This window comes from Tursiops truncatus, chromosome 7, assembly GCF_011762595.2.
Source record: "Tursiops truncatus isolate mTurTru1 chromosome 7, mTurTru1.mat.Y, whole genome shotgun sequence".
Taxonomy (NCBI): domain Eukaryota; kingdom Metazoa; phylum Chordata; class Mammalia; order Artiodactyla; family Delphinidae; genus Tursiops; species Tursiops truncatus.
Window position 1 is genome coordinate 11,124,034 of NC_047040.1, and position 13,495 is coordinate 11,137,528.

General features: G+C 34.3%; 1 protein-coding gene across 10 annotated transcripts in view; it reads right to left on the reverse strand.

Annotated features, from left to right (window-relative positions):
- Positions 1–1,373: 1,373 nt before the first annotated feature.
- Positions 1,374–13,495, reverse strand: part of AGFG1 (ArfGAP with FG repeats 1) — a 78,713-nt gene continuing 66,591 nt past the window's right edge. For 4 of the 10 annotated variants that reach the window (XM_073807183.1, XM_073807182.1, XM_033859627.2 and 1 more), the window contains 3 exons: positions 11,135–11,293; positions 10,172–10,263; positions 1,374–9,414 (listed from right to left, as the gene is read on the reverse strand). In XM_073807183.1, coding sequence (XP_073663284.1) covers positions 9,355–9,414; positions 10,172–10,263; positions 11,135–11,293 — 311 coding nt within the window. In that variant the 3' untranslated portion in view covers positions 1,374–9,354. Of the gene's footprint in view, positions 9,415–10,171; positions 10,264–11,134; positions 11,294–13,213; positions 13,262–13,495 lie in introns of all 10 variants that reach the window. The other 6 variants (XM_073807179.1, XM_033859625.2, XM_033859621.2 and 3 more) reach the window with 3 other exon arrangements.

A 13,495-nucleotide genomic window follows, 5' to 3' on the forward strand; every position in this document is an offset into this window, starting at 1 on the left:
TTTGCAAGGTCCTCTAACCTAAAATTTCCAGTTTAGGGGCTTCCCTGGTGGCACAGTGGTTGAGAGTCCGCCTGCCGATGCAGGGGACATGGGTTCGTGCCCCGGTCCGGGAAGATCCCACATGCCGCGGAGCGGCTAGGCCCGTGAGCCATGGCCGCTGAGCCTGCGAGTCCGGAGCCTGTGCTCTGCAACGGGAGAGGCCACAACAGTGAGAGGCCCGCATATCACTAAATAAATAAATTAAATAAATAAATAAATAAATAAATAAATAAATAGATAGATAGATAGATAGATAGATAAATAATAAAATTCCCAGTTTAGGATACTGGACATCTTATCTGGAAAGCCTGGTAATTCCTCTCTTCTCTGAGGGAGCTACCCAAATATATTTAGTAAATGAAAAGAACAATAAGGCTTGAAAGGAACTGTACGGTTCTAAAATCGTTAACTACTGTATTCTATAAGTTTACAGTATTCTTCGGTGATAGCCTTATAGAAATTTAGTCTGAATTGTTATTTATAACCATAAGCATTAAAATGTTTGAAATTCTATGATTCCACAAAATTTTACTTAGTTCCCTCATCAAAAATTCTCTTAAAAACCTTAAAGGTTTTTAAGAAGAGCATACTGCAGAGATAACATTTGAAGATAGAACAGTCAAGAAACTTGCAGAACTGGTAAAAAGAGCGATCCAGACTCAAGAAGCACATCAAATTCCAAGCACAAAATAAAAATAAACACCCATATCCAGACACATCGTAGTGAAACTAATACCCTGCCTCGCCAGGCCCCCACCAATAGCCATTTCTAGGTTGCTATGTGTCGCAACTACAGGGTAGGGAGAAAAGATGAGCTTCTGAGCCTGAATAATGATCAGTTCAACTAAAGTATCTGAATACATTCATCCTTCTCTAACTAGTTTAAAGGGGAAAAAAATTATGGAACTAAGAGGAAATTTCTAGATTTGAAATTCCATTACAGATGACGTTATTCAGCCTGAAAGTTAAATGACATTATTAACAATAGAAAAGTCCTTGATTGTGCCTCTGTAATTTCATAACGATATACAATGTAATAAATAAAAATACAGATTTAGGTGATCCAATTAATAGTTCTAAGTTAACTTTTAGAACAATTCATAAATGAGAAAATTCAACTAGTAAACTATGGTAAAATCAACCCCACCAATAAATAAAGGCATTATTTCATATGCCTTAAATTAGCAATCATTAAAAGGAATTCCCTGTGACAACTGGAGACTGAAGAAAGAATGGCCCACATGTCTTTTTCGTATTTATAAATATTAAAATAATCCCTTTAAACAGTAATTTAGTTGAGAGGATAAAATGTTAATCCTTATAAGCCATCAGTGTGATTTTTTTTTCAGAATTTATTCCAAGAAATAACACAAATGAAAGGTTATATACAGCAAGGTACTCACTTAACATTAAACTATGAAAAATGTTAAATGACCATGAAGACTACATAGCAATACAGAAAATATGTGAGACGTACCCAAGTTCTTAAGATGTACACTCTTCACTCAGCAGTTCCATTTCTAAGAAGCACGAGGCCAAACCCCAAGTGTGCAGAAGAATAGGTAAAATTTCTGATGTTGAAAAATTGGAAACAATCTAAATGTTTATCATAGGGATGAAACATCACTGTAAGAGAATACAGATCTACATTTGAAATTGAAAGAAACCCATGATATACTGAGGAAAATGTTACAAAGTAGTAAGCATAGCACAATTCCATTCTGGAAGAAGTCTTTATATTCACTTATACATGGAACAAAATCCAGAAGTACTTACAATATACCTGCACAGGATTATAGTTTTTTAAAAAATAATTTTCTGTATTTTCAGATTCTTTACAGTGAGCATATATTATTTTTACAATCAGGAAAAATAATAAATGTAGTTCCAATTCGGAAGAAAATTATCTGGGAAAAGTACAATATTAAAAATTAACCAGCTATGATCACAATGCAAAATTTCATATGGGCAAAAAGCAAATACGGAGAGAAAAAAAACAAAACTAGATCGTTGGGGATAAGAACGCTGAGTTTGAGTTCCATTAAATGTTTGTGAAAGTTCTTTTTTTTTTTTTTTTTTAAACTCACACTCTTCTTATTAAAACTGCTGGAACTAAGAGCTTCAAGGGGGGGAATACAATATGAGAGGATGAATCTTAAAGTCAGGTAGACTTCTAGTCCTGCCACTTACTAAACAGCTGTATAATCTCGGCGAAGTAGACACCTAAATGCCAATTTTGTGACAAATACTGCCTGGAAGTTGTTGTGGCCATTAAATGATATCAATTATATGAGGTGCACCTCACTAAGTTGGTAATTAACAAATAGTGGCCACAACATTAAACTATATGATGTTGTTGATACCTGGTACTTTCAACCTACAAAAACACAAGTTTCTTATGTTCAACCGAACAGCTGTTATTCTGAAATGTCTCATTCCAAACTCCAAAGCTTAACTGTTCTCTAAACATGTATACCAAACGACTGACGTTCTACCATGTTTTACCATTTGGAAGAGATCTCACTTTAAAGCTGGGGAACTGACATCTAACTTACCTGCTTGAATGCCAGTTAACGGCAGAATTTAAGACTGAAACACAGGAAACTTGACTCTGGTTTAGTACTTTCCAGAGTCCCAATCCTAAAGTTCAGTTAAAAAAAAACAAAAACAACCATTAGCATACTACTTAAGAAAAAAGTAAGAATTTGAATCTTTCCTCATTAAATAAGTGAGACTAAAATAAATATTAGTTTCCCCCTGGTGGGAGGGGAGGGAAGAGTGGTGGGAGTGGTGGTGGAATTACTGATTCTAAGGAAAGTAAATTTTCTTCTGGGTTCTGGTGATGATTAATGAAAATAATTTAAACAACAAAAATGATAGAATAACTGAGACGGATATAGAAAAAATAATGGTGACTACTACCAGGAAATAAGATTAGGGGTGTGAAAAACTAAAACTAGTTCACTATTTGCCTTTTAAATTTCAATAGGTAGTAGAGTAACTAAAATCCAATTACAAAACATACTGTCTTAAAACCAAGCTAGACCAACATGGATTTCGAGAACATCGAAATATATGGAAAAATAACCAAGTTAAACAAAGAGAACCAAGTTATAAAACCATACATTTAAAATAGGGAGGACAGTAAGAGGCATTTAGAGAAAGAGGTATATAAAATAAATGTTAACATTTCTGAAAGACTATATAAAAACACAAGAAACTGTATTTCTCTGGGATGTGGGAATCAAGTCCCAGGAAGGAGGCATACTTTTTCACTTTGTATACTGCATACTTTTTAAACATCAAAAACATGTATTATTCTATGGTAACATATAAAAAAACCTTTAAAGTCTTTAAAAAACCTGATTGTACCCACAGCATTCTATGAAACACTGTATAACATCAATTCGCAATCCTCTGCTGCCTTTTACTTAATGGTCATTTAGTCAAAATTAGAAGGCTCCTTGGGGTGTTTGCTTTCTCTGTCCCTCCACTCAAGATTGAGGGAAATGTTGAGAATTTAGTTTAAGTTTTAACTCTCATTGCCTAAACTGTAATTAAAAAATTAATCAATGGACATCTGAATCGCCAATTTTATCTAGGATCACTTTTCCTTGTTACAAAAGCCTGAATCAGTGCACTGTTTTCATTAAACTCTACAGCCCTGTGAGTTGGACAAAAGCACAGATTTCAAAAATATAGGTAAATATATATTGAGTTTTTATCCATTGGCATAAAATAAGCAAAATACATAGAGGTTATCAAGTTTGAAAGAAAAATACATTTTTGGCAAGAGTCTTCACCAGAAAATATCATCATAAATTCAAATCCTACAGGACTGACTCCAAAATTAGAACAGCTAAGAGGTGGCATAAGAAGAGCCCTTTTATGTCTACTCAGGATTTGCCAATTCAAAGGCCTTAAAACACGTTTGAACGTTTGAGGCTCAGAACACTGTGAGTGGTAGGCTAGTGGCCACCTTGAGAGTGTGAATACCCTTCAAACTATATAAAATCGGAGTTTTTAAAACACTGTGATGGTCAAACAAAACCCAACTGCAGACAGAATTCAGAGTATATGCCATGAATGTGCAACCTCTACATTAGCACAATAACTGGACTTTTTAAAACCAGAATTCACAATACTTGGGTCTTTCCAGATTAAATACTTCAGTGCCCAGTACACTTCTAGAAGTAAACTAGTGTTCAAATATTTTCTGGATTAACAACATAAAACAAAAGGTTCTTCAAATATTGGATACAATCACCAAATAACCAGTATATTTAATGAACTGGGTTGTGGGATTACACATCAGTGCTGTGTGCTGGAGCTGGCCTGCAAAGAAAGACTGGTGTGTGTCTCTTTCTAACACCAAATTTAATGATATCAGATTGGAAGGTGAAATCAGCCATGGTGAGAGTATTTATAACCACAATGTCAGTAAACACTACAAAACAGGGCACTTTTTCATAAGAGAAAAGCATTCACCACCACAATATATGACCAGTACATCTTGGTCATATTTTCATGTGTTCAAATATACTACATAAAAATTTTAATGAATGACGTTTTAAAATATACAAAGAAAAAATTTTAACTAATGAAGATAAATTCAATACAACAGGCTAATGTAACACAAATGTTAGTAACAGCATCCTTTCAAAAGTAAATTTTACTGTCTAGGGCACAGACTTTATCAATAAAGTTGAAATGTTTCACAAAATAGGAGTCCCTGTGATACTTCAGATGTCTCTTTAGTTTAAAACCTGATCCACTAATTATCCCATTAATTTACTTGTGAAGTTTAAATAAAATCCTAGAGAATAAACCATACTGATATCAGCAAATTATGAAGAGAACCCAAATTAAAAATAATTAAGTTTAATTAGGTATATAGGATATAGAAAGCAATTCTCTCAGAATTTCCTAAGATTTTGTAAAAAATTGACTCACACATAAATGTAGACAGCATTTTAATCCAACAATATTATATTTGCTCCCCAGAGCAAAAGTTCTGTCATTAGCCTGTGCCTTGCTTCTTTCATCCTTAAAGTATGAGTCCACTTTAAGGACTGTATGAGATAATACACGAAACGCATTTAGCAAGTTTCTGATACACTGAAAGAGCTTAATAAGCCACACACTGTAATACCACCACCAGGTTCTTTTCAAGTCATTATTTTTGAAGAAATATATCTTTATAAACTCCCCTAGAGATTAATTTTCTGATGTAAGCCTGAGACTACAAGTGGAGGTCAAACATGAGGTGAGTCATTCTGAACATGAGTTCAGCAGAGGAGCACAAATGTATGGACAAGGAGGCCCCAGAGGGAAGGCACAGGCCTGCCTGAGGACGGCAGCGTGTTCTGCGGTGTGTTCCAGCAGCAGCAGCAACAGAGCCAGAGCTTTCTGTGGTGCCTATGTACCGTAAGTTACCTTTTACAAAGTCACTCTGTCTTCAAAAGAATTTTAAAACATTCTGTTTCAACGAGAAGCAACAAGTGCTCTCTCTAAAAATGGACAAGGTATAAAAAAAACACTGGGGGATAAAACCATAGCAAACCTCCTTCTTAAGAAGTAAACACATTCCTTTAATTGTAGCCGACTTCCTGGAGGGTAGTGATTTCTGTTAGAGAAATCCAACTTTCATTTTATATATATACATATATATATATATATACACACACACACACACACACACACACACACACACACACACACACAGACACAAACAAAGCTAAAATTCTTTGTTAACTATAAGCATAGGAGAGAGAAGAAATTATTCTTCGTTTTGAACTTTCTTTAGCAAGGTGTTTCAATTTTTAAATAGCTATTTGATACTCCCCCAAAACAATTTCAAAGCGGTCAGAATAGTAAAAATTCCTAAATAAACACTCATAACCAGGAGTCAGAACTTGTAATATCCCTTTTAAAAAGGAGCTATTCACTAATTTCATCATTATTGAAATACGGTCAAATAAAAAAGAAAACCCAGAAAACAGTGTTTAAAAAGTTTACAATTTCAAATGAAATTTCAATTCTCCCCACCAAGCCAACAAAAACACTTAGAAGTTCAGGGAGTAGTATATTTACCCTGAAACTAAACACTGTTGTTCCAGAAAATATAAACGTAAAGTGTAGTGTGGTCTCAGGACCCTTGAGGGTCCTCCCAAAACGCAAGGTCAAAACTATTTTCATAATACTAAAATGTTATACGTCTGTTTCACTCATGGTTCCACAAGTGCACAGTGGAGTTTTCCAGTGCCCACATGCCATGTCACATAAAAAGAACTGTCATGCAGAAGTAGTATGAGAATCCCACTGCTTCTATTAGGCCAGTTATTAAACAGATGTGCAAAATGTAAAACAATGGTCTTCTAAATAACATTTGTGGAAAACAGTAATTTGTCATCAAAAAGGGTATTTATGTTAACATGTAATGGGTTTATTATCATTATATTTAAATGAATAAACATGTTTTTAAAATATCTCAGTATTAATTTCTAATACAACAAATTCTGAGCGATATAAGTTACATAAACAAAAGCTCTTTGGGGATCTTCAATAACTTAAGAGTTAATAATAGTCCTGCGACCAAACGGTTTCAGAAGTCTTGGTACTGTGACAGGAAAGCAGCCAGTTAGTTACTGCTTCCATTTTACCAATTGACAGGAACTGTACCAACGAGGACGTGTACTGGGAGCAGGGCAAGTCACAAGTAAAGAAAGCACCGATGTGCTTCTTCACATTTACAGAAAGAATTATTCGACAGAAGAAAGTGATTACCTAATCTCTATTTTCACAAAAATGAGAGAAAAATATGCCTTTAAACTTATCAATGAAGTTTGTCACCCTAAAAGAAAAGAAAATTTTCTTTCCTCAGCAAACACAGGAGAGAAGACCTGATTCAACTAGTAAATCAGGAAACTCGAGTCTTCATCCTTACCACCTCTGAGTATTTTCTCCTCTTCAGTGCTCAACACAATTCTGACGGTCTGTGCAAAACCAGAAGCAAATCTGAAAGTCTAACTGAAGATTTTAATCCACATCAAATCTGGATCACTTCTTACAATAAGCATTTCAATTTCACAAGTTTTCATTTAAAGTCAACAAGAGTTCCCACTTAATTACAAACCTCAAGATTTACCCAGAAAAAAATAGTCTTTAAAATTATTTTATTAACAACTGTTTAATTTACTTGTTTCTCAGATGGAAAGCCTGGTAGGTTAATTGAATAATGGCCTACAATTTTATAGCATAACTTTGTACATGAGTTGATTGGGACCCAATACAATCTAAAACACAGGAATTCAAAGACATTTCTTAAGAATTCCCTCCATGAGAAGGGGTCTGGAAGGACACCCCAAAAATGCAGACATTTCAAGTATACACCAAGACACACCCAGACCTTTGCAGCATTCATTTAATTCTAAGAGGCATACTGCTCAGAAAAGGGGCAGAGATTTCCCAATTTTCTTGCTTATCAAAATAGTTCAGATAACCATACGTTCAGCTAGATATGCACTGGACAGCAATGTTTCAAGAAGTCTGGAACTCTACACAGATTTTAATATAGTATGAAAACAACTCCTGTAGTCACCATTCGAAAAGGTATTCAACATGAATAAATAATGTTTGAGGAAACTGATGTTCACCTCTTTTAATACCAAGCTTTAGAAACAATTTAAATCATTATAAGAAAATTGTTCAAACATGTATCACATATTTATATACGTAACCTCACCTTTTCTTGATGACAAAGAGTCACAGTAATAGACAATTATCAGAAGAAGATGTAATATACTGATGCCCTCTAAGCTGGGCTGGCTGTCCCTACACTAACTGGTCTTTGACAATATATGCTCTTTTGGTCTGGGAAATCTATTAATCAAAACTTCACATAAAGACAAATGCATGAGCTCTAATGTATAGACATTGTGACTTATATGGGCTGCTCAAAGGCATTTTTTTAAAAAAAATATTACAAGTTTCTCAGTTGTGTTCTGTTTTGATGAGATTGCCAGATTATCGCTGGATGAATGAGGCATTATATAAATATTTAAACAGGTTCATTTGAATATTAACATAAAGTTATAACTAAACATTAGTATTGTTGCCTTTTTAAACAAAGTATTCTATAACTTTAAGGTAACACTGGGTTCCAGTTTCTTTCCCCCTAGAAATGAACATAAACAAATGTCCTATTAATATCAGTTTGTCCAAACAAAGAAAACTGAGGTGCAATCATGTCACAGTTAATGCATGTCTGCTTCCAATACATTCAAAGACAGTATTTAAAAAAAAAAAAAAAAAATCAATAGTTAAAATAAGCCTTTTGCAGTCTGAGAATTCAAGATACTTTAAAAAATTTGTAAATACACATACATGCAAATTCTTCATATATACAAATTTTCACAAAATTAAGAAGTTGCAAAGAAATCAGAAGGATTACGGTGAATCTAACAAGCTACATTTAAATGCTTTACCACTGACATATTCCTGAACATAGCAGTTTTAATAAATTTTCTACATGGCCTTTTTATAAAATTTTCTCTTTTAGACATAAAAGTTAGTCACTAGAAGTCTTCTGAAATTCTAATTTAAGAATTCAAGATGTTCTCAATTCACTACTGATATTTAAGGCCACTTTGGTAAAGGCATTGCAGCAAGAACACAAAAACAATAGCATATTTTCTAGTATTTATTTTTTTTCACCTGCAAACTGTAGCAAAACATGATCAGCTTTATTCTGCAGACAGGTATCCCTCTACATTTTTAAAGAATTTAGGCATGTATAAATAGAAGAGCTCTTTAGAAAGGAAAAATTCAAGAATGAATAAAACCTTCCAATTCTGACTCTGTAACTTTCCAGAAGCAATGGTTAAAGTGAGTTCAGGTCATTCATTCCAAGATATATGACAGCACCTTAAAAGTGGCTGATCTATTTCCCCAGTAACATTTCTCACATAACAATGTGTTAAAGTTACAAATACTGATATGCACAAATAACTAATTTCTAAGAAAAATATGTACAGTACTGCAGCATAATGAATGTGGTATCTGCAATAACTTAATATTAGCCAATTTTTAATATACATGATACCGCTACTTTTTTTGCCAATTCACAGGTTAAAAGTTGTTACTGGAGCCCTCTGTTTTGCACATATTTCCTGGTGTTTAATACACAATGCAGGCTTTTTAAAGACTTCTCTTGTGTTTAAAGCTAAAATCAGTGAAACAAGACAACAGTGCAAGAGGCGGAGAGATGTAATGTGACCATGTAAAAGTTCGTTCCAGTAAAGTGTCTATATAAGGCTATAAGAAAGGATTGGTTGATGAGCTTCCTGTTGGAAATTGTCCTGTCGGTGCACCAGTCTAAAGGAAAACATAAGACAAAATAAATAAATAAGAGTGTGTGGAGAAAATATGAAAATATTTAATGTTATTTAATTAAACTAGATTTAATTAAATAGTATTTAGATTAGGAATTATTTCATAATTATTGGCGATCATATTTATTCATTATTGTTATTAGCAATATACTGTAATAAAGCGATAGGTATCAGGCACTGTGTTGTGCCTATTTATATCCATTATTTCATATAATTCTCATAATAGATTCTAAGAAGGGACCTGGCCCTAAGAAAATGCATTTATGATTCAAACCAAACCTGACTCCAGGATTCCTTTTTCACATTGTTCACTAAACCTACAGCCTCTCATAAAGCATTATTTTGACTAGAAAGCAGACAAGTTTCATGTCTAAAATAGCTTATTAACTGTCAGTGCTTTAATTTGCAACTGATTAATGTGTGATTAATGTGTTTTCTGGGGTATTTTTTTGAATTTTATTTTTTTATACAGCAGGTTCTTATTAGTTATCCATTTTATACATATTAGTGTGTACATGTCAATCCCAATCTCCCAACCAATTCATCACACCACACCCCCAGCCCGCCACTTCCCCCCCTTTAATGTGTTTTCTTAAAAAGGGATCGTGCACAATGGCTGCCTCGGATCTGTATAATCTTGCAGAATACCAAAGAGCATCTAGGAGGAATCACATCCTGCTTTTCCCAATTTGAAAACAATGCAACAACTTAGAAAGTGCTTAAAATTGCATCTCACTTACCATAAAAGGATTACTAGATACTCCAGCAGCTGCAACTTGACCAAAAGGGGTTACCACTGGCTTTGTTTGTCCAAATGCTGCAAAACCTGCACCTTGTTTAAAAAAACCCACCAATTATAACCATACCTCTGAGACAATCTGATGCTTATAAAGCTTCATAATGAGTTTCAGAAAAATTCCTACCAGAGCAACAATAATAAAAAAAATCAATGTTAAACTGTTGAGTCTCATGCTCTTTCAAATAGCAGTTAAACTTCCACTGGCATGTCTTAAAGAACTTACATGGACTCTCCAGAAATGGTTAATTCCAGTTTGTCTCAGCTACGTAAACTGCTGACAAAGGATTTAATGAAGAGATAAGCTTGTGACTATTTGAGAAGGGCTGTGATCCAGGTATTTCAAACTTTAGCAAATGAGTGAAATGGGCTCCCCCCCCACCAAAAAACAACAAAACCCAAAAAAAACACCCCAAAAACAAAAACTGGTCTCTAGTGAATTTTCCTGAAAACAAGTAACAAACTCCAACCACAACACAGTCACCTATTTAGAAAATGAGTTTATGTCACCAAAAAACCCCCAAAACAACAACAAAAAACGTACACAAAATGGAACAAAAACAGTTCTCCAAAACAAAACACTCTAGGTCTATAAAGTTTCCTTTTAAAATCAAGAGGCATATTAATAACACAGAAGATATAAGAAAGACACTGGAGATTCTGAGTAAGAAGAGGTACTCTTTAGTCCCTGATTTCTCCTAAACCTATAATCTGGTCACAAAAACTACGAAATCACTCAATTTTCTGTGGCCCAAATCACCAAAGGCTTTTCTATATTTGTGTAGTAAACATTCAGCAGATAATGCTACAGCATTCTCTAGGTAAGTCTTTTTGTCCAAACATTCATATTATGATACATAAAGGATACCTGCAGTGGACCTACAGCTAGCCAAATGTTAGATCTTACCATTGGGCTGTTGAGAAAAGGCTGTCTGCTGAGGGAAAGCTGCTTGGGCTGGGAAGGCAGGCTGCTGGAAGCTGCCACTAAAGCTGGTGGGAAGACTGTAGGGCGTGGGAGTCCCAAACCCCGCAGGCATGCTCATGGATGCCGTGCCGAAGGTCGCCGCTGGCAGGAGAAAAGAAAGGCTGGTCACTTACGAAGGGTAGGTTTTCGTATATATACGCATTCTCAACGTTATGAAACAGACATCATTTACCTTAAAAACAGTATGATGTATTTTAAACTCCAAAACTCCCAACAAACTTAATAGTAAGTTTTAGCTCCAGTTTAACATAATCTATATTTGTTCTCCTGAAACCAATGACCAGAATGAAACTAATAAAGCTATCATTTGAAATCACAAGAAAACTTCTCAGAGTAATTATATACAGTTAGAGTCTAAACAGCAGTCTACTTTTTAAAGTCCATCATCATGCTATTCACATGTATACTCGTATATACATTTTTAAGTTTTGTTTTGCTATATGCAGTAAAATAGTCAAACATTTAATTGTATCCAGTGAATTGTCTGCTATAATGTAATATATGTGTTCCTGGAAAAACATTTAAAACCTCTGCAAAATAATTCACTATAAATAAAACTTACAGGAGAAATGCGGTCACAGGCAGGCCACTCAAAACCTATGCAGCTTTCTAACCCAAGGCAAAAAAAAGGGGTGGGGTGGGGGGCGGTCCTAATAAAAACATTAACACAATTAAACTGAAAACATATGGACTCCCATTCCTTTTTTGGAAAGTAAATGAGCACTGCTTTGGACAAGGGGTATAAGGAAGGTTAGGTTAGGACTGATGAGTTATAGAAACTGGGGCAGAGTACATAAAAATTGAACAGAAAGTGAAATAAGCATTCTTACAAGAGACAAAGAATGTAAGGCGAATGACACTGTGTCCAATAACTTCTCCATGGCTTGCCATGTCCAGCCACTATAACTCGATGGAATAAAGCATTCATTCACAAGTTGGGGAAATGCGTGTGTGAACTACAGCTATATATATACATGGTATGCTGCCATCACTCCCCCCATTTACGAATTACTTATGAACTAATTCACATTATTACATTATCATATTATTATATTATTTATATAAACACACATAGTAGCAGAACAGTATATTACTTTTTGCTAGTGAAGATTCAAAATGGAACCTTCCAACTATATGTTGTAGGAAAAGCCTAAGTGAAATAAGAGCCAATAATGGTGCTTTTAATACAGAACACTAGAAATTACATACTGAAATATTTTCAGCATGATGCTATCAAAAAACATAACTCACTGAATTTCCTGATTTTAAGAAAAAATTACCAACTTGATTGCTGATTTAAGGCACAAGAAATTAATACTAAAAGTGCTACACATAATTATCTTTTATTTAAAAAAAAAACTAAAAATCATGTTACGGATGTTGCCCAACATAATTCTCATAATCCTAGTTTTTACAACAGTGCAATTCTCCGCAATGAACCTAATTAGATTTTCCAATTTTAAATATTACTTTTTATTATTGATAAGAAAAAAGGGGAACTAAGCCACTGGGAAGCAAGTGAATTAAAGAATAATAAGCACACTGCAAGGGAAACAGGAGGGTTTCAGAACAGACAACAATGCACTGACATAACTTTGACAAATCACTTTTTAAGAAAGCAGTATAAAGCAAAAGTTGGATACAGTTAAGCAAAACCAAACTCCATGGAATAATGTGGTAAAATGGTTTGGTGCATCGAAAAGGTGTGTCACTCAAAGTACTATGAATTCAAACTTAAGAAAAATAATTGAGAAAGCCATTAACATTCTAATGTTACCATGGAGGTAAAGCAATATGCTTTTCAGTATTAAAACGCCACAGAAGATTTTCATGTAACTTTAAATATAATATATTCCCAATGCCACACATCCATGACCACTCCATTTTAAAACATGGAAAAAACTTAATTCCACATGCAGGGATCCAGAACACCAGCAGAAGCTTCCACAAGCAGGTAGACAAATTGCCACACAAATCTAGATATTAGTTGTGGCCACCTACCAAAATGAGCGTGAGGAAACACTTGAGAAGGCATTGCTCCAGAAAGGCCTTATGGAAAGCCATAAAGAGACCAATGTCAATTAACTTATGAATAGCTACTGGCAAAATAAAAGTAAATTTGTTTCATTAAAATGTTCTAAAATTAGAATATACTGTTACAAAGTAGATAGCATAAGAATACATAATAAAGACACATCCAGCAGAGTCTTTTTATTTCAACTATATTCATGACAGTAGTATTTACACTGTCTGAAATAAAGGGGAGATTAGAATACCAGAAAA